This window comes from Aptenodytes forsteri, unplaced genomic scaffold (genome assembly GCF_000699145.1).
Source record: "Aptenodytes forsteri isolate BGI_AS27 unplaced genomic scaffold, ASM69914v1 Scaffold172, whole genome shotgun sequence".
Taxonomy (NCBI): Eukaryota; Metazoa; Chordata; class Aves; order Sphenisciformes; family Spheniscidae; genus Aptenodytes; species Aptenodytes forsteri.
This window is the reverse complement of record NW_008795018.1, coordinates 13,105,546-13,130,696: the sequence shown is the minus strand read 5'-3', so window position 1 is coordinate 13,130,696 and position 25,151 is coordinate 13,105,546. Positions and strand designations below refer to the sequence as shown.

General features: G+C 39.0%; 1 protein-coding gene across 1 annotated transcript in view; it reads left to right on the top strand.

Annotated features, from left to right (window-relative positions):
- Positions 1-407: 407 nt before the first annotated feature.
- The window catches only part of RSU1 (Ras suppressor protein 1), a 102,808-nt gene continuing 78,064 nt past the window's right edge, over positions 408-25,151 (top strand). Inside the window, exons 1-5 of the mRNA XM_019471114.1 lie at positions 408-452; positions 16,852-16,972; positions 20,545-20,663; positions 22,177-22,259; positions 22,530-22,644. Coding sequence (XP_019326659.1) covers positions 20,546-20,663; positions 22,177-22,259; positions 22,530-22,644 — 316 coding nt within the window. The 5' untranslated portion in view covers positions 408-452; positions 16,852-16,972; position 20,545. The remainder of the gene's footprint in view (positions 453-16,851; positions 16,973-20,544; positions 20,664-22,176; positions 22,260-22,529; positions 22,645-25,151) is intronic.

Here is a 25,151-nt window from a genome sequence, read left to right as displayed (position 1 = left end):
CTTGAAGATAATGAACTGGGAACGTGTGGAAATGTAATTGCTCATGTGGCATGTGTTCCTATTGGGTTAAATGTTGGAGTATCTATCAGGTTTTCCTTGGGAAGAATTCAAAGGGTGGAAATGAGAAAGGTGTTTATGTGCCCAGAACCAGACCTCTGCTGGGAGGCACCAGTGCTTACTGCTTACGTTGTGCTTGATGTAACAGAAACGTGAAGTAAAGGGGCAGAGGAGTGGCTGGATATGTCTTTAAGTCTTGACCGTGTCTTGTGTTTTGTGGCAGTGCGTATGAACCTGGAGTTACTGGAGCAGAGAGAATAACTTGCCTCTTTTTTTAGCTGAAATAGGTACAAGCTCTCAGTTGCCCTGTCCACAAACTAACTTCTTTCTCTCTTCATTTGCAGTTACATTGTCTCATATCACGCAGCTGGTTCTGAGTCACAACAAGCTTGCAAGTAAGTATACCCCTGTTTTTGGGCTTCATTACAGGCAGTTGAGCAATATTGAAAACCTGACACTGCTAGTTTGATTTTTTTTTCTTTTTTTATAATAGAGCGCAATGTCACTGTTAAGAGTGCTTCTTGGTGAAGCACTTTATTAAAAATAAAGAGATTGAAGATGTGACTTAGCATCTCTGTTCAACATGCCTTTCCAACTTAAATACAAATCTGCCACATACTGGAAGATCTGTAATTCTCAGTCTTGTTACCAGTTCAGCCAAAAATCCATTCCCTACCACAGCTCTGAAGTCCTTATGTTTAGGTGAGGACTTTTGATTTTTTTTTTTTTTTGTTTTAACTGTATCAGAAATGATACAGTTTGCATTTTAGTGGATGGATAACTAATTTGACTGAAGCAAGTGAAAATAAATTACAACTCAACTGCATTATATCTATAACCAAACGTATGTGAGCAAGGCCAACTGAATGTGAGCTTCAGGCATGAAAGTCAAGCAGTCTACTCCTGTCAAAAAAAAAAAATCTTTTGAGTGTAAGTTTTCTCTTGCTTGTGTTGCACACGCCACCTTCAGTTATTACCTTGTGGATCCTACTTTCCATAGTAAAGCAGCCCTCAAGTGAGGTGTTGGTGAATAGCACGTCATGAGAGCAGCATAAACATGAGACTTAATTTAGTGGAGGTAGATATCAGACTGGCTTTTGCAAGGCAAAAGAAATTATTTCTTTGTAGAAGAACGCTTCAGGCTTACCCTTCAGTGTCTTGTGCAAACACTCCTGCTTCTTCGTTGTTGAAATAAAAGCAGTGAGTTTCGTCTGATCCCTGTTACTGTGCATCTTCTGAAGCAAAGAAAAGTATTGGTTTTGTTGATGTTCTGCTTGTCCTTGTCTGCTCTGTGCATGTGCCAGTGGATTTCTACCTCAAACAGTCCTTCCCTTTTGGAACAGAATTTTTTAAGAGTGCATGAAATGGGGAGGGGAATGGAACCACCAAAGAGGGGGCGATGCTGGGGAGATGACCACACAGGTGCGGTAGCATGTACCAGGCTATACCCAAGAAAAGCTTTACAAATTGAGACTAGGGTTAAAAAACCCAACAAAAACCTATTGAATTCTAAACTATTTGCTGGATGAGCTGTAAGATATTGTGTTACTTAAAATATATGTATTGATGCAAAAATCTCGCTTTAAGGCTTTGAGCATTTGCAGAGGATTAAGCATGAGGAAAAAATGAAAATGTTCTTAGATTCCACCACATAAGCACTTCTTGTCTGGATGCAGTTTATTGGGTACTAATGCGTAGCTTAAAGGGTTTGAAGTAGTAGCAGGAAATAAATAAAAGTATGGGCACTATGTGAGTGTCTGTGAGAAGTACGAATTAGTTATTCTAGGTCCTACTTCTGATTGTATAGTGTCCTCTAGGTTGGCATCTTGCTACTTGTTTTTGTCCTTATAGATTCTTTTCCCTATAGACTTCTTTTCAAAGAAGTCTCAATTTATTTATAAATATGACCAGCAATTTCTAGCCATCTAACATGTAAATGATGACCGATGGGTAAATTCATGGGCAAATTCAGGAAGGGAAAATTGTAAGCATTGCTATTAAGCACACAGCTTTACCTCTAGTTGAGAAGGTCATGAAGTTACAAATAGCTGGAAGCTGAGAGAATGTTTTGGGAAAGCATTATGGTAAACTTGCTTTGGGCATATTGCCGTCTGCCATCTTTTATCAGCCACTCATGGAGTTGGGCTACAGGGCCACCCAGCTGGTGTCTTTTGTGTTCCCTCAGGTCACTGCAAGGAGATGCCTGTCTCTGAACTTGAGCTGCCTAAAAGCTAGGCAGTTAAATGTATCCAGCCACTTCAGCTTTCTCTGCAGCTTTTGGAGGGCTGCAGGCACCTTGAGATAGCAGTTCATTCTGCACACCTCTATGTATTGCCTGTGTGACAAGATCAGACGACTCATCCGAAGTTGGGTACCTAGTGCTGCCAGGCAGAACTTCTCTCTGGTGCTGATTATCTGCTCTGGTATCTTCTGTCTGAATGACTGCTTACCTGGGCTGCTTACCTGGCACACGGATGAAATGAGTTGTAAGCATTACTCTTGGAAAACTTGACTATTCTTTCTCTGGGGTTTGTAAAAATCCTACAATTTTTGAAAGCTAACAGACTTCCAAGGACTTAATCATCTCTTCCACGTGACACCTTATGAATCTTAAACGTAGCTAAAGGGGTGAGTTCAGCTGAACACACAACTGGCTGGGCAGGCAGCAGATATCTACCTTGCCCTGAGGAAGAGAAGACAGGCTGAAACTCCTGCAAGGAGACTTGAATCATGATAAAATTGTCTGTCTGAGAACTGAGCCTGGGAAGGGTGACATACTTGGGCATGAGCGCCAGAATTAAAAACTGAGTAACCTATGTCCTAGCTATAGGTCTTAGCTGTAGACATGACTGGGGGAGAAAAACATATGGTAATAAGAGGTTTCCAAGGTTGTTTAACTATTCAAGAAAAATCCAGACTACACCATTTTTTTAATGCAGTTTTAGTTTTTAAAATACCAGTTTAAGGATTGCCACTACTCTAAAATTGTGTTATATTAAATCTCAACTTTATAATTACTGCTTTCTTCTAAAGTAGCCCTTAGATCAGCAGGCTGCAAGCATATCTGTTCTCTCAGCCAGGGGATTTTTTCAGCCTTTCTAATTGCTATGTTTGGGTTTCTTTTATGGGAAGGTAAAACCACTGCTTCTCCTGAGAAGTAACTCATAAAGTCTGAAACTTACTACTCTTTCACAAATTGATGTAGACATTTAAATAGACAGCACACACTTTTAAAAGGCTAAATTTCAAGTTCATATTACCGTATTTGACACTGTTGACCTAATCTTTTAAGCTATGTAATTAATTGTCTTAGCAGATTGTTCTTAAAATGACTAGGAAAGTGGTGGCAGTGACACTTGACATACTACACTAAGGTCATATTAGCATCTTTTACTAGTTTTCTGCCATTTAAATGAGTGTTCTGCTTGCTGTTTTTTTCTGCTGTTTATAGTAAATATGTCTATCTGGAAGAATAAATACATGTAAAAACTGGATATGCATATTTTTATGTAATCATAGTTCATATTTTTGCCAGCAAACTCTATTAAAAGTAAGTAAAGTTTTATTAGCAAGTATGAGGACCACACTATTAAATCCATCATACTGCTTAGAATATTTTTGTGGCATGGTTTTTGTTAATATTTCTAGTATGCCATTCATACTGCTTGTGCATTTACGTGTCTGTAAATCATTCATTATCAGAAGTACTCAAATCCACGTTGATTTTTTTTTCTGGAGAATATTAGGCTGGATTTTTTTCAGCTGTCTGGTGCTGTGCTAATGGGAGGAGTCTTGAACCGGCTGCTTCTGCTCCAGGTAACTTCTGAAACAGTTGAGTCTGTCCTTTGCTGCTTGATGGGAACTTTTTGTACTTCAAAATCAGAAGCAGAATTCTAGGGGAAGCTAAATAGCTGCGATTCTGCAGTCTTGTTAAGCTAGTTGCTGCGTAAGTGGCAAACCTGGGATGATTCCACTTTGGGGTCTCCTGTGATAATCCAGTTGAAAGCAGAGGCAGAAAGTGAGTATTTGTGTTTTTTATTAACTTAATGTAGACATATGGGCCAGTGTCTCCATATATTGTACTGGGAGTTTTTTGTTCCACCATTTAGTGATTTAATGAGAAGCAAAATTAGAGACAGTCATGCTTATGCTATTAGCCTGCATAGGTTGTCTGATCCTGACCCAGGTGTCTTTTGAACCCATTGGCTAACATCAAAATAAATGGACTAGAAGTCCTGACAAATGTTCCTCAAGTTTGTGGAAAAGAGTGGCTGAATGATAGAGATCTGCCCTTCAGCGTGATGGATTAATTTGAGTAGATGTGACCACGTTGTCTTTGTTACATGCTATTTGATGGGAGCTGGGGGACTTACAGGTGGCATTCACCTCCTGCTCAGTGGGATCTTTAATAAGACATGAATAGTGGTAGGGAATTAGGGTAGCTGTGCTGGAGGGGTATGGAGGGAGTTGGAGCCACAGAACATACTTCTGGAGAAACCATGCTTGATCACTTTGGTCAATCACAAATGTTGTTTCCGCATCTTCTGTGCAACAGTAATAATTTTTATGGGTATCCATTCTACTGTTCTGTGCACTTCTACTTAGGACTGCTTCATCCAAGTTCAAGTGGAACTTAACTTCTCTTGAAGTCTGCAGCAATCTTGGCCACTTGCTCTTTCTGACACCCCTGCGTGGGATGAAAGTGAACTTAGGGTGTTGGTGTAGATCTGCATGTTTTGCAGGGCCAGCCAGCATGCTTCTCCTTAGGTTCCTGCTCCGTGGTTGATGCTGGGGTGGCCATGCCAGTCGCGTGTTCTGCTGTGTTTAGTTTCCAACGGTTTGGAGTGTCATGAGGCTTCTGAAGTCTTGTGTTAAGGAATTTGTCATAGAAGTTCTTGAAATCAAACTTTGTCCTACTTTGTTCAAACCTCTTCAGCTAGAGTTTGTGGTTTCATGACAGTTCTGGGGGGACAGCTGTTGGGAATTGCAGAATACTGGGATGTCCAGGGAGCCCAGGTCAGGGAGAGGAAAGGCATATTGCCAAGCTTGGCTGTCTTTTCTACTCTGGGACTTGCCCCACGTCATTTCAAGCAGAATAGTTTGGAGCTCTGGGAGAGAGTATAAAATAGATGAGTGTGTGTGTGGGGTGGGGTATCTAGCTGGGAATAAGGTTTGTGTATCACGTTGTCTTGAGGGCTTGGCTTTTTTAAAAATTGGCTGCACTGGAACACCAAGGCTGCCTTTAGGCTTCTGAAGTCTTGTGTTAAGGAATTTGTCATAGAAGTTCTTGAAATCAAACTTTGTCCTACTTTGTTCAAACCTCTTCAGCTAGAGTTTGTGGTTTCATGACAGTTCTGGGGGGACAGCTGTTGGGAATTGCAGAATACTGGGATGTCCAGGGAGCCCAGGTCAGGGAGAGGAAAGGCATATTGCCAAGCTTGGCTGTCTTTTCTACTCTGGGACTTGCCCCACGTCATTTCAAGCAGAATAGTTTGGAGCTCTGGGAGAGAGTATAAAATAGATGAGTGTGTGTGTGGGGTGGGGTATCTAGCTGGGAATAAGGTTTGTGTATCACGTTGTCTTGAGGGCTTGGCTTTTTTAAAAATTGGCTGCACTGGAACACCAAATGGCTGCCTTTGGAGGAAAAAAAAGGACCTTTGCAGACTCAGACTGAAGTCAGCAGGGTAGATTAGGCTTCACCTTTTGGTCCCCTTATGCCACTAGATTTGTAAGTGAGCAATAATTGGAGTAGAATTAACAATAGAGAGACGTCCTTTTTTAAAGGAAACATCTAAGACTGAGCATATATGTTGTGGCTTATGCCTTACCTGACTTTTTTTTTTCCTTGCAGAGCAGCTTTTGTGAACTATTTTGCTGTGAAGTATGAAGTGGTACTGAAACTTCTAGACTTTAGATAGCTAAGCTAACTTAAGGTATTCTCCAGCTACTTAAAGTGTATACAAAATTTCACACCCTAGTATAGTCACACTTAATATCCTTACTTGGTATGCTGATGAGGTTTAACAATTAAAATCCCTGTACTGCATCATGATTAGGAAGCGTGCTTGAAGAGCTTTTGGAAGCTCAGGTTAATAGTAGTCCAACCCAGGAGTGCACAGAGGGGAAGATGTGACTGGAAAGCAGGCTGGGATGTTAAAGGTTACTTCAGCATTGACAACAGGTACGCGTGCTGGTCATCAGTATGTGCGCAGCTATTGCGCTGCCAAATTGACGTTTTATTTTCACTTATTTTTGGGATATGCTGTAAGTTTTTGATGGCTTGTAACTACTGTAACAGTTATTTGACTTACCTACCTGATAAATTAATTGATGCTGTAATCATTTGGAGAATCTATTCAGAGATTATAGCTTTTGTGTCATTATCTGGTCATACCTGGAGTCCATGAGTGTTTCTGCCATCAGTGGAAATACTGGTATTATGTGATTTGTCCATTAGAGGTCACTGTTTAAGTAACTTTAGCAGTTTCTTTTGTGGGAAGAAGCTTATGCTCCTGGTAGCAATCCAGTCTGCCTGGTAGGTAGTAGTGAACAGCAGCTTAGTTTTGCTATTCTCCTCAGTCTCCTTAACCTCAGGTGATCCTGTGCTCGCCTGCTTCACCATACTCTTGTGCTGTCTTTAAATGTCCTCAAAAGTTGTCTGCTATTCATAGCTTGCTCCTGACGATTTTTCTGTCCTTTTGCTGTCGTGCTCTGATTCCTTGCCCAATATTATCAAATGTCTGAATGACAAGAGATTGGGAACAACTATATATATTTTTTTTTTTTTCTGAAACTTCCCCTGTATTACCTGATGTTGCATTCTCTGTCCTAGTCTCCCTTTCCTCTGAGCTGCTCTCCTTTACTGTCCTCTTCTCTTTCCACTGCTTCTTCCTTGATCCTCAAGTGTAATCCTTTCCTCATCTTTAGTCCTTTCCTTTTTGTGAGGTGATCCATTAGCTTTTTGCTGCTGGTTTCCATTTCCACACCTGAATTTTGTTTCTGAGTTAACTTTCTGATCCTGTCAGAATAGCTGTGTCTCATTCATCATGTTCCTTTGACAGCCACGTGGTCACCCTTTATCATACTTGTGCATTTTGCCGCCTTCCAGCAGAGCAGTTACCCAGTTCAAAACTTTCTCCTTTTTTTCTGCTCACACAGCTTACTGCTTCTGTGCTGTACCATCTCCTTCCAAATTGTTTTGCTCTCTGTGCGTGACCAGCACAGAAGCTTGTCCCTTCGTAGCTGCTAACCTTCTTGAGGGTGTCCTTGATCTTATTTAATATGCTGCTAAGTTCCCTTGATGTCATCCTTACATTAGGCCATCTCCTTTATAAGTCACCTTTCTGGCTGTAGTGTATACCTAGATGTATTGGAGGTAGTCCAAAGACAGTTAGCAACACTGCATTTGTCTGTCCTGAATTCCTTCCCAGTCTAGCTGCTTTGTCTTCTCCAGACTGCTGAAATGTGTTATGGTGTCTCCTGCTGGTATTGTCTGACACTTTGCATTTTGCCTGGTATCAGGTTATTTATATAGCAAACTTGCTGACTTCTGGAGGGAACTAGATGCCCATATATTCTCTGTTGCTTCTTGTATTCTCTTCTACTTTGGTTCTGCCTCTGCTTTCTTCTGGTAAGTCATTCCACACTGTTGTACTGACATGGTTTACCCCAAAATGGTGCAAGTAAGCTATCTGCATAGTGAAACGAGGGTTGTGTCCAAAGCACAAGACTTCTGCCTGACAGTGGCCTCTCAGCTGTGCTTGGGAGTGGTGCTTTAAATTAACTGTAAGCCTTTCACTTTTGTTATATATTTTGATTTGTTTTTACTTCCCATTTCTGGTGCAGGGATCTCTAAAGGGAAATATCTTTATGAATGCAGTGCACAGGGGGACGTGAGAAGGAGGGAAAAGGAGATCCCTATACCTATGCCTTACTAAATTTGTGACATCTGAGTTCTGCACAAATGTTTAGATTAAATACCTTGTTAGCTTTTTTCTCCCTGAAAAAACCCAAACCTTTGGTTCTGGGAAAGTACAGATGGTAGAGCATTTTAGCTTTAAATAATATAAATTTTGGTTTTAAGAAGCTTTGGGAGAATGAAGCAGATTAATTTATGAGTTTTGTGCTGTAATGGTATAAAGAGTGCATGCTGAAACTACCCCAATTTATGCATAAATTAAATTGTCAAAGTTTGTGCTGTATGGCAACAAAGTCAGTTTTGCATCATAAGTAAGCGTACATACTAAATACAGCACTAGAGACAAATCACTTGTCTTTTAACATAGTTCTTCAGAAGCTGTTGTTCTATTATTCAAAGGCATCTGCAAACATATTAACTCCTTTTTTGTAAGTCTTGATGTTTTCTGACATGTTTTAGTACAAATTTCTTGTGTCTTCACCTATGTCCCAGTGGTTTAAAATAACTAATTTTTTTTTGTGGAAGACCCATATAAATGATCTTTCTCCATGTGTATGTACAGGCTGTAATATAAAGTTGTTGGAAATCCTCTTGCCAGATATAGCCTATTTTGAAGTTGGCATTTTCAAAGCTAGTGAATGTTGTACAAGTGAACTCCCTTCATTAAAGAGCTTAATTTTGTATCATAAAGAATTTACTGTTTAACAAGCCGAGTGGAATTTTTTTGTTGCTAATATTGAAGGACAGAGGTGAGAAGGTAGATTTGGTCTAGATTAAGGGGAAACTGGATTTAGTTTTGTTTACTTGGTTTTGTACTCTATTTTCTATGTATTCTTTTTGTTCTTCTACTAATCAGGTGTGTTGGTTTGAAGTGGATAATGACACAGCATTTCCTTTCAGACCACTCACCCATCTGGCCTCTTACTTTCCGTTGGTGCCCTGTGTCAAAAATACTGTAGAGTGAAGTCTTTATCTGAGGATGGGCAATTTGTTGTAATGTGGTTTCTCTTGTCTAGGAGGAATATCTGCTGTAGCTGGAAATGAAATGTATAGTTAGCTGAAGCCTGGGATTAGCTAATGTAGAGGCGCAGGGAGGACTCGGTACCATACAGACTCAAAAGAAGTGGCTTTAAGTACTGGGTATAGGGAGCCCAAACTAGGAGGGAGTTTAATTCATTCCCAGCTCTGAGGGCTGCAATAAGAACATGTGTAAACACATGTGCTGACTTTGCTTTTGAGCGGTGAGGTTTTTTACTGCAGCCTCTTCCTGTGTGTGTTGAGAGGACAGACTGGTGTCTGACAAACAGCGTCAGCATGGCAGTCTGTGATGCTGAATGGGGGGAAGAGTCGGTTGATCCAAGTAGCTGTGAAAAATAGTCCTATGGGAGCTCTTAAAAACATTTCAGTGGTATAAAAAGTGTAAACTACTAATACTGTCCCATAAAGCGAACTGAAATTATGGACTATTTGTTAGATACAGCGAAAGCAGGATTTTGTAAACAAGCACTGCTAAGCACACGAGTGGATCGGTATTCCTGAGTAAGAGGCTGAAGTGACCTTGACCTGTGAGGGATAACCTATAGTATCTGTTCAAGACCTGGTGTTCAGAGCATCTTTGGTTAGTCCCTCTTGTAAACTGCAGAAAACATGTTAAATAGACTGAAGTAAAGAGAATATTGAGGGAGGGGAAGGTGAACATACTGAACTTCAGCTGGCTTGATTTAACTACAACCGGCTACTGTGCAGTAGCGTGAAACTCTGAAAAGATCATGCTTAAACAACTTAAACACCTGAAGGAGGCTCACTGAGATTTAGTGAGACCATTTGCAATTGCATTTGGTGGAAGCCTAATAATAAATCTCAATTTAACACTATCAGCTAAAGTTCTTCAGCCCTGCAGAAGTTATTTTTCTTAACCATTCCCTGCTGTTGAAATCTCAACACAGAACAGATGATCTGACGTGTAACAAGGGGATGTAGCCTGTGTTCTTCAACTTTTTGCATGGTCTACCACATGGATTTTTTTGTCCTGACATAAAAGTAAGATAGCAAAGCATCTTGGCTGAACTGAGCACTCCTCACAAAACAATTATCGAAGCTGAAGATGCTGTGGTCCACTACAGTACTTGCGTGTCACACTAATTCAAAAAGCTTGGCTAATACACTGTTTTCTTCAAAATTATTTGTAGAAATGAAGGGGCATGTTTATATTCACATTATTGTACTCATCCTCAGTTGAATAGTACTGTTCCTTACTGCTGTAAAAAAGCTAACAAACATTAGATTTTTGTGAGCTATTTTGGTGTGGTTTCAGTTCTTTGCTGCTGGGTGATTTATTTTCAACCTAGTAATGCCTTCCTAACCTCAGCCCCTGGTTTCTAGTATTTCTCTCTAGTGCACTCTCTGAAGTGCACCTTAAGCTTTCTTCTCAGAGAAGAACAGATTTGTCTTTTTGTCTTCACTAGATGTCACTTGATTCCCAGTCTCTTCTCAGCCTTTCTTGTGCTCACAGCACTTCTCCTTAGACTCTGGCTTCTAATTTAAAACTGTTTATGGATAAATTGTTTTGTTAGCACAGTAGCACATCAGTGAACTATGGTATAATTTAAACATGTTCGTAAGAACATTTTCATAACTGCAGTGCTTCTGTGGATAATTGCAAAAATGAACTCAGCTGGTTTCTGGAAAGAGCTGAAGATTAAGGAGACAAGTTTCTTTTTAATGTTTTCAGTGTGAGGAAGGTTAGTATCCATCTTTGGGAGAGAGTGGAGGGAGGGCAAAAGGGGAAACTTGAACTACATAATGTGTAAATTAAGTACTGTATGCTTCACTTGGGATAAGGATTCTCTCCAGTTAACTGCCAAGTATGATATCAGCATGCCTATGAATATTTAAAACGAAAACGGTTGTGTTCTCCCTCTGCTAATTCCTCTTTCATTTTGGTGAAGCTGATTGCTTCTCTCTCAGTATAACAGAACCCTTGTCAAATTAATCTAAACATGACTCCAGCTCTATGAGTACAGTTATATTTGATGCACAGAACACATTATATATTTAGTATTCTAAATTCTTCCTCCCCCGTGAAATGTGAGTAACATTTTATGTCTTTATGACCTTTGCTCTAAGGGATCCTTACTCATGAAAAGTTCCCGTTGACGCTAACTAGATTAGCAACAGTCTGCAGAACTGGGTTTATTATATTGTATAGCCCACAGGTTTTACTTTAGGCTTAAGAAGTAGGTTCTTGGCAAGAAAACCTTACCTGGGATCTACAATGGACTGATAGCACTCTCAAAGGTCTGTATTGAGTTCTCTTTACTCTGTATGACTCTCGACCAGCTTTTAAGTGGAACATTTTAATGAGAAACTGGCATAGTCTTATAAATCTCTTCTCTGACAAGTAGTGCTATTTTAATAGCTCTTCTGGATAAATATTCCCTTAGAACCTGTAAAGGTTTAGAGTACTACTGAACGTCATGTTCCTAGGTACTGTGAAATTACTTCATTAACTAAAGAAACATTTTGAAAAAAACAGGGATTCTGCAGCTTAAAGTTTCTAAAGATACGAATGCCCAAGAAACTAATCATGTTTTAAATAATTAAAATTCTTATTTCACTTGATGTCTGATTCAAAACCTATTGAATTCAATGGGAGGTTTTTTCACCTGTCCAAAGGTAGCCTTTGAATCGTATTTATTGAGGAGATAGTAAGCTTACTTGCGTACAGTTTTATGAATAGGCAGACATTATAGATATGGTTTTCCAAGCAGCAGCATGACAATGTTTATTTTGAACATTCAGTGTTAAGGTATACATGAATTGAAATGTTTATCTCTGTTTACATACCATGTGGTTCCTCTCATGGAGATTTACATTTTTACAAAATCATTTCACTTGTCCAATTGGGTGGTTTATTGACTCTTGTCACATTTTTCTTCTGAGCTTCCTTGTCTAAAATGTTTTTTATTTTAGTTTTAACTTGTAAAGGAAATTTTTATATGGGTCTTTTTTTATTAACAGTGTCTTTAGAAATGTTTGGTTTAATGTCAGTACCTACTAAATACAAAAAAACAGACTAGACTTCATCTTTTAGACAAAAAGCAAATGGAGACTTAATCTTGCAAACACCTGAGTTTGTTTACTTTTAAAGTTGTGAGGATTCCTGTTGTTTTCCAGTGCTTCACAGATGCTTTAAGAGAAATAATCCTGGAGAACATTATCAGAAATAGACACTTATCAGAAAGCCTGTGCATTTTCAGCTGTATGAAGGGCCCTGCACCATAGCAGGAATTGTACTGAAACCTAGATGAATGACTGAAGAGTGGCAGAGTGGAACTGGAGAGGCAAAAAATGCACCTCCTTTTCTCCTCTTCTATTTTCTGTGTTCTTCCTCCTTTGTCAGAGGTTGCATGTACAAAAGGAGCCGGATCTAGGTGTCAGTGCTAAGTAGTGGTATGAGAACCACTTGGCTTCCTGCTTTATGAGAAAGGGTTACATCTGAGACACTTGTAACTCCAAGCTGCTTTAACTGATTTAAATGTTCTTAGCATGTTTCTCTGCATGATAGCTGTCTCGGATAAAAGATCCATCTAACCCAGTATCTGTTCTCCAACAGAGGGCAATATCAGACCTCTAGTAAAGATAGATGTCTAGTGTTGGCTTCTGGTTCTTGGGTGTGGAGAGAGAACTAAAGTCCAGATCCAGGATACTTAGGTGCGGAGTTATATATAGGCATTGAATAGTAGCGTTTAATCCTTCTTGTGTATGTTTTGGAAATCATCTCACAACTTTTAAACAGCTGCTGCTTATATAGGAATAAAATTTAATAACTTGCTTTGAGTGAAAGGCTGCTCTGATGAGAATATATTTTAGGTCCTAAAGAATTGCCACTAACTTCAGGGCAAAAAAGATCATATTTGTTTTTAAAAGCTTTGAAGTATAACAAGTTGCCAATCCTTATTTCCAGGAGCATGAACAAAGTCCTCTTGTTCCTTGGTGTGCAGCCTGTAGACCCTCTCTTTCGTTCTCGGACAAGCTCTTGAAATCAAGGTGAAGTCTATAGCTGTCATAGTGAATCACTGTATGCAATTTCCAGTGTTGAACAAGGGGAAGGAAGCCGTTCCTGGTCTTGTGAAGTGAGGCTTAATACGAATGGGGCTTCATGATGTGACTGAAACTTCACAGGAGAATGCAAAGGCATCGGGCTGCCAAATTTTACTAGCATTTGCTGAGGGGGAGTTTAGTTGTTAATGACACTGGGCAGCAGATGGTCTTAAAAGAGTTGTTAAGACACTGTGGATCGTGCTGTAAATATGTGGGTGAATGGAACCAGGATGCTGACAGTTCACTCTCACTGCTTATCATGAGAAGGTCACTCGAGTAGAATTTGGTATAGCCAGAACATGAATTTCTTGGTGTTTGGTAGTCTGCTGTGTATCTGGGAAGAATTTTGCAACATAACAGTGGGATGGTAGTTGGGACGCACTTAGTTGTGTAAAGTTCAGAACAGAGAACATAATATGCATAGTCAACCTTGCTTGACCACTGCTGATCTTTAGGCCTGAAGGTACTGAACCTGTGCAGTTTAGTGACAAGACCAGTACAGGAGTTAATTTTGGTCTTCTATTTTTCTTTGAATCCAAGAGAGCATTCATTCATATTACAAATTAATCTGAATTGTTGAACCAGAAAATAAGCTGTTACAGGAAAATGTCCTCTTTCCACAAGCCTGGTCTTGAGCTACTCTGCTGTTTTTCCTCCTCACGAAATACCTCCAGCCCCTCCATCCAAACCAAAAAATACAATTGTGTATTAGGGCTTTTTATTTTGATTTAACAGGGTGAGACGCAAACTATTTCGTCCAAATCCTTTGCTAAATTTTTAGCTTTTTTCTCATCTCAGCCTGCTTACCCATGCAGCTTTTAGTATGGCTTGAAGAAAATAATGATATAAAGTATCTTAAGTGTGATTCACAACATGAAATACAGTATGTGGGAATTATACAGATATATCAAAAACTGAGCGGACAGTGTGCAAGGACACAGCTCCCATTGTTCACTAGGGACACTTACTCACACCCGTGCCCTGACAAAAGAAAAACAAATTAAAAACCTCTGATAAACTAGCCAATGGAAGTTGAGTTTTTGCCCTGTGTTTGCAAGTGGGATGTGCAGGTAGAATTTGAGAACTTCAACTGTGTAGTAACCCATTGAAACGAGGGTTCTCTTTGATGCTGTGATCTTCAGTGCAAACATAATCTTCATGAACAAATCTCTGGAAGCCATTTTCTTCCTATCTTGATGTCGAGGTGTCATTTTTTTCCAGGTAGTTTCATGGGGGGGGATATTGTTTCATTGTTTGTTCATTTTGTTTTTGGTTTTTGTTTTTTTAAATTAAGATGGCTGTTTACTTTCTTCCTTGAAATGATTCTTCATCTTTGCACAGTTTCCTAGCTTAAGTCAGAGGTGAGGTACAAGCTTAAGAATTCATTTATTCTTAAGGGGGAAACAAGCTGGTTTGGACAGGTATTTGAAGGGGCACATCCACTAAATCAGTGTCGCCAGTTCAAGGTAGCTCAGTAACTGGGTCCAGCTTTTTGCTGTGATGTCACTTACTGTTTGGACTCTGTCAGGCTGCTTGGAGGGTACTTGTCCCCATCTTGTGATCTGTTCACAGATGCAGAACAGCTTTGCCGCTACTCCATGATGCAAGAGTTCATTAGGTAACTAAATCCACTGTGAATAGGACTGACTAAATGTAAGGTGCCTGTTAACCAACACTGATTCAACTGAAATGCATGTCAGGTATTGCTGGCCTTCCTTGCGTGAGGGTAGCACTAACAAATTGTCTGTAGTCTGACAGTTTCTGTAGTCTGGCCTCACAGCAAGATCAAAAAAGTTTCATGGGCTTCCTGTCTATGTAGTGATAGTATTGTCCTTGGTGTAAGATGTACTTTTTTTAGTTGCCTTTGAGAACTTTGAGTGTCTTGGATAATAGCTTCTTAATTTCTTTATCATCTTGTGATGGTGTTCAGCCTGAATAATTGAAATACAGAATTGACACACAGGCAGCCAAGCTGACTGCAGATTTGCTAAGTCTGGCCTCCTGAACGTCAGGCTCTTGTTTCAGTGTTCCCACAACAGAGCTCTGCATTACATTTAGCATAACTTGTGATGTTAAGTTGCAGTGTTTTTTCTAGGAGAGTGTAATTTCTTACACTGTCAAAAAGGCCAAAACTTTCATACCAAATTTTTATTAATTGCATCAACAGTGTAACTTCAGGAGAATTGTATTTGGTCTCTGTATTGTTTAGGCTTTGACTGAACTAAAACCTGTATTTGCTAGTACTTCTGATTCCTGGTCTTGCATAAATATAGTATATGTTTGAGAAGGCAGACACATGGTTTGCCAGTCCATTGCATCTCATCAAAGTTGAATTATAGAGTCTAATTTCTGAAAGGAAAACATTTTAATACTGGTAATTACTGTTCTGGTGAAATATTGAGGCTGGAAACAGCTGAATTATGTCAATTAAAATCCTCGGTTAACTTCTGTTAGGGAATAAAATAAAACAACAGTAGTAGTACATTACCCTTTACTTTCTGAAGGCACATAACTCTTGCCATCATCGAGTGACAGATATGCATGGACCAGTTGGAAAATACCACAAAGGGAGGGCTTTTAAATGTTCAGATTTGCCTTAATGACTTTATTAAAAAAAGTCTGCTAAAAATCTCCTGCAATGAATATGACCCTCAACAGTAATATTTGTGTAGTGTAATTAAAGTGTTTGTTAGGGATCCCGTTATTGTTCACAATGTAATTAGGCTTAGAATCTAGTAAATGTGACATACTATAATGTTCTGCTTTGTAAACATTATTGACTCCATTTTAAGACTGAGATTGCCTCATGCCAACAAATAAAAGAAAATCATGGCCTCATAAAAACTTCTAATTATTTTAAGATGTGCACTCTATGGGTTCCTGATGCAAAGTTGAGACTGAACTGAGTTGAATATTGAACACAGGTGCAAGCTTCAGTGCAGGTGATTTGCCAACCTCCCTTTATGTAAACCTCAGCTGTCTGCTTAAATCTCACTAAGTTTAAGGGGGGAAAGATGCAAATCTGAATAGCTTTTTAACCTCATCTGCCCAGGCGTATTCATATTGTGCTTCTGCCTTATTTTTCATGTTTCTAGATAATAACCAGGTATTGATTTGTTGCTAATCCAATGTAACCATGTATGTGTATTGATCAGTTACTCATTCATGGGAGGTAGCTGAAAATGGGCTTGGCTGAACAGTTCATCTTTTAGGGCTGAACTTAAATTTTTGTAAATTTTGTTGAATCTTAAATGGACAAGAACTTGGATACTAGATTACTTAAGCAGTAAGCAGAATGGGCCATCGCTAAAAATGAATTTTTATTTCATGTTTGCTATTAAAGAACCTTAATAAAACTGCTATCTTGGTGTAACTACTTGTATCATCCTTTTTTTTTCAACTCAAATAATGACATGATCTGAGTCTCTTAAGCTCTGCTCTTTTGAGACCTGTGTGTGCTACATGAACACAGAGGAAGCCCTGCTTCTCTTTGTTAGTCTCTCTGCAATGGTCTTTGTTAGTCAAAATATCTTACAATACTGGTAGTAATTTTCTGAGGAGTACAAAGTGACTGCTTTCAGTGATGAGAACAGATTCCAGATAGAAGACTTCTTTGATATAAACTTTGCTTTTATTGCAATAGCTATTAGGTGCTCTTTCTACCGTCAGCCACTGTACAAACAGAGCGAAAGACGGGTGCTAGTAGATAGAGCATCTATAGTCTAGGTAGCTTGCTCTGATTGCAACCTCTCACTGTGAAAACTTTTCCACAGCTGTGCCAGCAAACATCGCAGACCTGAGAAACATAGAAGTGCTCAACTTTTTCAACAACCAGATTGAGGAGCTGCCTACACAGATTAGCAGCCTTCAGAAGCTCAAACACCTGAATCTTGGGTGCGTATCCTAATGCAAAAACTTGCTGTAATAGAGGTGCTGTCAAACATTGTCGCAGCTGAAACTGGAACTTCCTATTTTTTGCTATTAAAGTTTCTTTTTGAAAGTGTTTGTGATGGTAACTTCGCAATTATGGCTTCAGAGTGTTTAGCTAGTGTCCTGAATAATCAGATACTTAAGTGATCAAGTATTTACTCTGATATACTGATAACCATTTAAGGGCAACAGCAACTCACATTCGTCTAATACTGAAGTCAAACTTAACAATTATTGAGTTTTACTTCCCTAGCAACTGTCTCTTAATTCTGTGGTCGCTGTGTAAGAGCCAAGCTCTATTTTCTGTTCTGTTTTTTGATTTTTTTTTAACAAAATTTTTCCATGTTAATTTAGGACTTTAATTCCAAAGTCCTGAATTTGGGATTAAAGAAATTTCAATTTCTATTAAATCTGTAAAAGAAGCAGCAAATCTTTAAATGTGGCGTGCATTTAATTCAAACAGCTAGTATTGACTGAATTTGAGCCCAAGGCATTCCTGTTAAGTGTTCAGATACCATATTCCAGTAGAGTTGGCGATACTTTAAAATAACTACAGTTGCAGAAGGCTTTCTTGAATTATTAAGAAAATAAATGTGAAGCACAGAACCTTCTCAAAACTAACTGGACATATTAAAGTGTAACTACTTACAGAAATACTAGTAGGGGCGAGCTTTAGCTTTATAGGTTTCTTATAGAACGAATACTTGTATTTTATAAATTCAAACTTCTGAACACCTTAATCAAACAGGATTTTTTTTACTGTTTTAAATATCAAATTATTTTGGCTAGGCTCTGTGTGTCCTGCTTTAGATACTTTTGTAAAGTGCTGATAATTGAATTGCATCCTGAACTGTTGGAATGCCAATAAATGTTTTCATGATGATCTGTCTTCTCTGGTCTTCATTTGGTCACTTTAGATCTCTAGTATGCCCTAATATCTGTTTGAACCTGGATTGGATAATGAATTAATAGTTGCTCTGAAAAGTAGCATTTTATATGCCTTGGGAGTCAAAATCCATATTTTGGAATGGCATATAGAAGTGTTGCAGTGTATTGAGGGAGGAAGAAGTTGGGTTCTTTCCATGGATTGAAGCAGTGACAAGTGTTTGTGTAGTTCAAGTACTGGTCTTCGCTACATTTTTTCTATTCATGTAGTATGAAAGGCCACTTGGTTAAGACCAGCAGACATTTAGGTCTGGAACTACAGCTGCCACCTTCGTGTGTCATGTGGTCCAAGATCTTGTAGATTAAATGCTCATCCTTCTTAATCCCCTCCTTACCCATATTCTTCCAGACACAGGTTTAGTTCTGTGAAATGGGTTCTACTTCAGAAGTCCTTGGAATCAGTGAAGGGGAAACTGCTCTGCTCTAATAGTTTGGGGCTTGGTGGGGGGGAGCCCAGGAACCCTCTTGTCATCCGCAGTGCATGTATACACACAGAGCATCAAAACAACCCTCTAGGGGAGAGGGGAAGCTTGAATAAGAGCATAGATGATTTTTGGGAGGATTTTGGTGCAGAAGGATCAAGTAGTGGGGTGGGAAGAGGGAAGGTGTATTGCTGCACTGAAAGCTTAAAAAAAAAAGTAATTGGAAGGCAGGTGTGGCACAGTTTCTGTGGCACAAGCTCAATGTTTGAACATCTACAGGGCTAACTAGTGCTGGGCAGGGCCTTTCAGCTGGTTCTTTTTCCATGCCAAAGAATAGATACCATTCTGCCTGTTGTCAATAGGGAGAACACTCTTTCTCTCCCTGTTCCTTGCTTACAAAAGGGAAGACCAGCAGGGGCACTTAACTCTTTTTACTAGTGAAAAAGGAGCTGCTTGCTTTAGTCCTATTTGATATGAAGAACAGTTTCAAAAGCAGTGACAAGTCTGCAGTAGCAATAGTGGAGATTGCCTTTCTGTATTTTAATAGCTACTACTGCAACAGTAATACTATGTGTGCATGTCCATGGTGGGACTTCTCATCGGGGATGAGGAAGAAGATGATTTAATTCAGAATTTAGCTACAGAGAGCTGATCTCTAAAGGTTCTTGTTCTGGTGGGGCTGGTTTATGCAGAAGTGGGAGAGGAAAAGTAAGATTAGTATCTGAGAGTCTGTAAAAGAAATGTCCGTGTAGTCATCATGCTTAATCTGGAGGTGCAGCTGCTTTTGTGTTCAATTCAGTGTCCAAAGGCCTCTTAGAAGATGGGCTTAAGTGTCCTATAGATGTCTTTCATAGTATTTATCACATAGTATAGCACAGTGTTTGACAAACATTGCATGAGGCGGGGAGGGAAGGCCCTAGAGAACAGAGCCAAAAGTCATTATTTTTGGGTACCCAACTTTGTGAATACTTTGACTTGAGTTTTCATAGTTTTTAGCATTACATCACTCTTCATAAATTCACATTGTATCTTCTCTTGACTTCAGTTTAGAGGTAACGTGAAAGGTCGTGATTGTTTCCCATCATAAGAATAAAATCTGGTTCTTCAAAATAGCTACCTGTACATACTCTTCCTGAAGACGCCTGTCTTCTCTGTTCCACTTTCAAACCCAGGTGACAAATGAAGCAAGATCCATACAGGCAAGCTGTATGTTTGGTGTACGTACACTAGGGACAGTATAAATAATGGGCTAGTAGTTGTTTTCTGTTCCTGTGATAAGCAGCCAGAGCTCTAGCTCAGACACAAACAGTAAGGTGCTATGAATATCGTCTCCAGCTCCTTGCCTTTCTTTGTCATTGCAGCAGCTCTAGCAATTATCTGGATCCCCTCATCCAAGCCCTTTGAGGTCAGAGAAAAGTTACTGTGTTTTCTGTAGCTCGTCTGCTCCAGGTTATCAGAGAAACCTTTTTCTCCTGTTAGCTTTCCCCATCTTCTGGCTTTTGCCAGTAGGAACTGGTGTACTAAACCCTCTAAGACTGGCTGAATGAGCTATATTTAGACTAAGCCTCATCAATCAGAGGGCTGACATTTTATTTACCTCATGCTCCATGTGCATTAATAGTTACCTAGTGACACAAATCTGCTGTTCTTAAGAAGGGATTTGAGCAGCAATTATCAATGAACGTAAATACCATGCAGTCGAGGTACTCCTCGTTGTATTTGGTACCGTGGTGAACAACTATGTGGTATGGGGGAATGTCAGATGGTGAAGATGCTGTGCAAAGGGGTAATTTGTAGTTTAGCTGGAAGATAGGTCATCTACCAAGGACCAGCTTGCTCAGTGGCACACTTCAAGCTGAGCATAGCACTGTGACACCTCTCTCCCTTTTGCTTCGTGTTTCAGGTGTGGCTGTTGATTGACATAACAGATGGGATCCCTTGCGAGTGCTTAAGTTTTGGGCGTATTTATGAGAGTAAGAGCTGAAAAAGGTCTGCATTGCAAAAGGCTTGCTCAGTATCTTGTAGCATCAAGCCCTTTTCAAAACAAAACAAAGGGGAATTTTGGTGTAGATCACATTTTTTAGAAATGAAACTCTTGTTGCCTGTATTATTCCTACCAGATGAAGTAAATACTGATGTCATGTTCTGTTTTTTTGTCTTCACCTACAGCATGAACAGGTTAAACACCTTGCCAAGGGGATTTGGCTCTTTACCAGCTCTGGAGGTTCTTGACTTGACTTACAACAACTTAAATGAAAATTCTCTACCAGGCAACTTCTTCTATCTGAGTAAGAAACTTTTTTAAAAACTCTACAAATCTTCATGATATGGTGCTTTGCTTTCTGCAGCTGAAATTTATTTGATGGAGACCAAACTCCAATAGAATTTTTTTCTGATATTTATGTTTTTCTTTGAATATCTCTTGAATATTTCTACGTAGCTCAGCAATATTTATCACTGTTATACAGTCACCTGACACCATTGGACACAAAAAGACTTGGTTAGTAATTGTATATTGGTTTTCTTCTGAGTAATATTTCCTTGGGTCCCATACTCAGTTAAAACTTTGTGGAAGCTTGCGAGCCTGAGGGGAAAGTACAGTGTTTTGCAAGGCAACTGCTATGTGTTGACTCTGGAAACAGTTGTGTTCCTGATAGTTCATTACTGAAATAGTTTTAGCAGCTTGTGGATGTTGAAGTGACCAGTATGTTAAAAAAATATGCTAAGGTTACAAAGCTTGGCACAGGAATAGTAGAGCTATGCTGACCTTTGTACATGTTAAAAATATATGCTCAGACAGTTAAAATAAAGGTATTGTAATGCATATGTGCAAAAGGGCTGCATTATGGTTGCCTAAGCAACTTGAATTCTGGCACTTTCTGGATTTCAGTGATTCTGCTGCCTTACTGGTCTTTTCAGTGTAATATGCTGAAGTGACTTCAGGATCAGTGCATTTAGCAGTAAAAGTGACAGGTGAGGGGAGAGGAAGGAGTGTCTCTGAGAGATTTTGTAACCTGGCAGAAGGAAATTTTTAAGTCAGAATTATTAAAAATGGTCACATATAATGAAATGAAAAGAAGAGGAGAAGTAAACTGCATAAGAGAAATGGGATCTCCTCTCTGGTGGGGAGGAGAGGTTTTGCTGACCTGACCACCTTCTTTCCCACTGCACCCAACAGTTCTTTGTGAGTCTCCATTTTAATTTTTTTTTTTTTCCAAACTGTCATGTATGCTCATTCAGTAATAGCAAGCTACATGGTTGTGCTGGGTCATCTCTTTTTCTGTGAATTTCATAGAGTGTAAGCATGGAAATTACAAATTATACAATCTGAGTCTTTTGCATTGCTCTCTTTTAAGGTCTCTTTCCCAGTGTTAGGCTGTGCTTTCTATAGAGCTTAACACAGATGTGTATTTGTCCAAAAAAATCAGATTATTTTTTTTAATGTTTGTTTAGGATGCAAATTGATGTAATGAATAAGAATCGGGGTTAATAAAGAGTAATGACTGTATTCTGACAGCTGAGCATTGAGACTATATGCCAGAACCTGCCAGAGTCTACTATTGCAGAAATTGTTAATTGTGCCAGTCCTTTTGAATACAGATGTTTTCATGAACTCACCAACAATACAATAAGCCAGTAAATCTGAGTTTAACCTGCTTGTTATTATTGTGAGCCCTGGGTATGTCAAAGGCTTTTCACCGAGTCGGGGTTATTAATCAAACCTGACTCCCTTTTATTGATTAGACCTCAAATGGTTGGGTTATATGCCACCCTGTTTATATATTGCAATTTAATTTGCAGCCACCCTGCGTGCACTCTATCTAAGTGACAACGATTTTGAAATCCTGCCGCCAGATATTGGGAAGCTCACAAAGTTGCAGATAGTAAGTAATTTATCTAAATTCTTGGAAAATCAATTCGCTGTTGTAACGCTTGTAGGAATAGAATCTAGTCAATTTGAGGAGTAGTAGGCTATGTTTGCAGGAATAGACCACTACACCTGGAACTGTTTCTTGTTTACCAGCAGACACTTGTAAATAAATTGGAAGAATTGAGTTTTTAGGAAAAAGGTGGGGGCGGAGGGAGTAGAGTTCTGTTTTAGGCTGCTTTATAGTAACTGAAAATTGTTCTGACTACTTTATATTCACTCTTAGCTGAGTCTTAGAGACAATGACCTGATATCACTGCCTAAAGAAATTGGTGAGCTCACTCAGCTTAAGGAACTTCATATCCAGGGAAATCGTCTTACTGTGCTGCCCCCAGAACTAGGTAAGATTATGGATGATTATTTATTTATTTGAATAATAATGATAATGATGCACTGTGTTTCCTCTGAAATGAAACTGGTTCTTAAACTCTAGGAAATGATTATGCTTAAGTCATCGTTGCTGCTAATATTTACTTTCCCCTGAGAAACACTCACTTTTTCACTACTACTGGATATGTAGGAGGGGCCAGAAGATGATGTGTATTTGCTTTTATTAGTTTTTTACATGTTACATTTTGCTTGTGTATTAGTACACCTGACTGCCAATTTGTATATAGCATCTTGCTTTATATAACATAAATATTGGGTCTGCAAACCTATTCTTGTCTCTAGCTGGGTTTTGAGAACACTATCTGGATCAGCCAAAATTGTATTAAGCAAAAATGACAGCAATATAAGTGGCTTTTTTGTGGCTGTTTCTGTGAAAATGGAAGTTTGATCAACTAGAGTAAAATGTAGCTAAATTAGAGGAAATTTTGTTTTTTCTGTTTCAGTACCCTACCTTTCTTAGTGAGTTTACAGCTCTTTCACTTAAAGTAGTGGGGCTGGTTGATGTACTTTGAATTTGTGATACTGGCCATTTAAATATGATTACAAGTGGCTTCTTTCAACCTATAAGGTAGAGTTTTTCTTCAAAACTTAAGTATTGATTTTGCTGAATTTGTATTGCAGTATTCCATTTTGTGAGGGCCATTTACTTCAATAGAAGTTGTGCCTGTTTGCCCCAAGCCATAATTTGGTTTCATATCTTTTTAAAGATATTTTTGTTGGGAATAATGTAGCTGCATCAATTACCTGTTGAAACACCTGTTACGCAGGGTTTATTCCTTATTTCTTGTTATTGTGGACTGTTATGTAGGGAAGCTTCTTTGTTTCTACTAGTACCTTCCAAATAATCGTTCCCAAAACTCAGAAAGATAGTGACTGAAGTTAGCATGATAAAGTAAAATTATTTGTTGTCGTAAGAACTTGCTTCGACCCATTAGAGAATGTGGCAGCTGTGTGCATAAATGTGATAGTCTGCAATGTATGCTTTTTGTTTCATACAGCAAAGGAAAGTGTCTGCTTTTTCTCTATGAGGTGGGGGAAGATGTTTGTTTTGACTCTTACTTGTTTACCCACCATGGGTTTTTTGCCTTTATCAAGCTAGCAGACTATATGATGTTGAACATTCTCCCCCCCCCCCGCCCCGGTAGATGAAAGTTGCTCTCATTTTCTTAATTGCAGGTGTTTATTCCTTGACACAGGTATACTTTCTTTAGCTTTTTGTCAAAGTCATATTTATTTATAAAGTCTCTTTCAACAGCAATAACATATCAGAAGCGTGTAGTATCTGTAAATGTACTTTTCTGTAGCTTCCTAAATTATAGCCTTGTTTTTTTTCCAGAAAGTGGAAGTTAAATGCTGCACTGAGTCTAACCACCTTCTGTGGCTAATTAAGTGTTCTAAATGTGCTGCTGCCTTACAGGCATAACGGCAAATTCACTTTAAATGGTTTTACCATCATTGTCCAAACCAAATGGAAACGTTTGAAACAAAATTCTTGATGTTTGTTTTGCAGTGACCTGCAAAACTCAGGATGGCCAGGGGAAGCATTTCTCCTTTTAGTTAACATTTGTTTGTGTTATAGAACAATATCACAATCTGGTAGAAAAAGGACTTGTAATTTTGCCCCACCTGATCAGGATGAGTTGCATTGACACAGCTTAAGTGCTTGCCATCTCCATTCTTTATTATTCAACTGCTATTCTATAAATTATCCTTTCCTCTTCATGTATTAAATTACCAATGTTTCATTTTATGGTCTTACCCCAGATCCTCGTTCATGGTTGGTTGGCGTAATTTCTATTGCAGTCTATGCCACGTGTATCACTAGAACTATATCAAATATTTAAAATGGCTTAGATTTTGGGGTATATTTCCAGAGAACATTACACTGAAGTCTAGATCTGTAACTTGTGCAACTTGTAAGCATATTTACTGTGCAAAGCAATGTTCTTGCTTTTTTATTAAACATCTAGGCAAACATTTAGGGAATGGAGTTTAGTAAATGGAGCACCAGGCTGGGCTTTGGAGGGCTTGTTTGAGGTCAGGTAGGAGCAGGCCACAGGCAAGCATGAATCTGCTGAATGATTAGAAAAAGTCACTTCATCTCTCCAGCCCTGTTTTCCCTTCTGCAAACTATGACAGTTTAGAAAAGCAGGCCCCTCTGCAGACGGTTTAAAGTCTGCCAAGGAAAGGTGGTATGTGAGTGTTACACCCTAATGAATGGACTGCTAATTCCACAATCGCCATCTGAGGGAAAAACAATTTTATCTGCTGAGTTCTCCCTCCTAAATTTTTAAAATTGAATTATAATGTAAGGAGAACTATCCAAATACTTTGTGCTGTGCATGTTGAATAAATAGCTTTTCAATGAGCAGATCCTATTTGCATTAATTGGAGGTACTGCTGTTCCATTTAAAGTAAACAATCTTTCCTCTCTCATTATCACTTTCATAATTAAAGG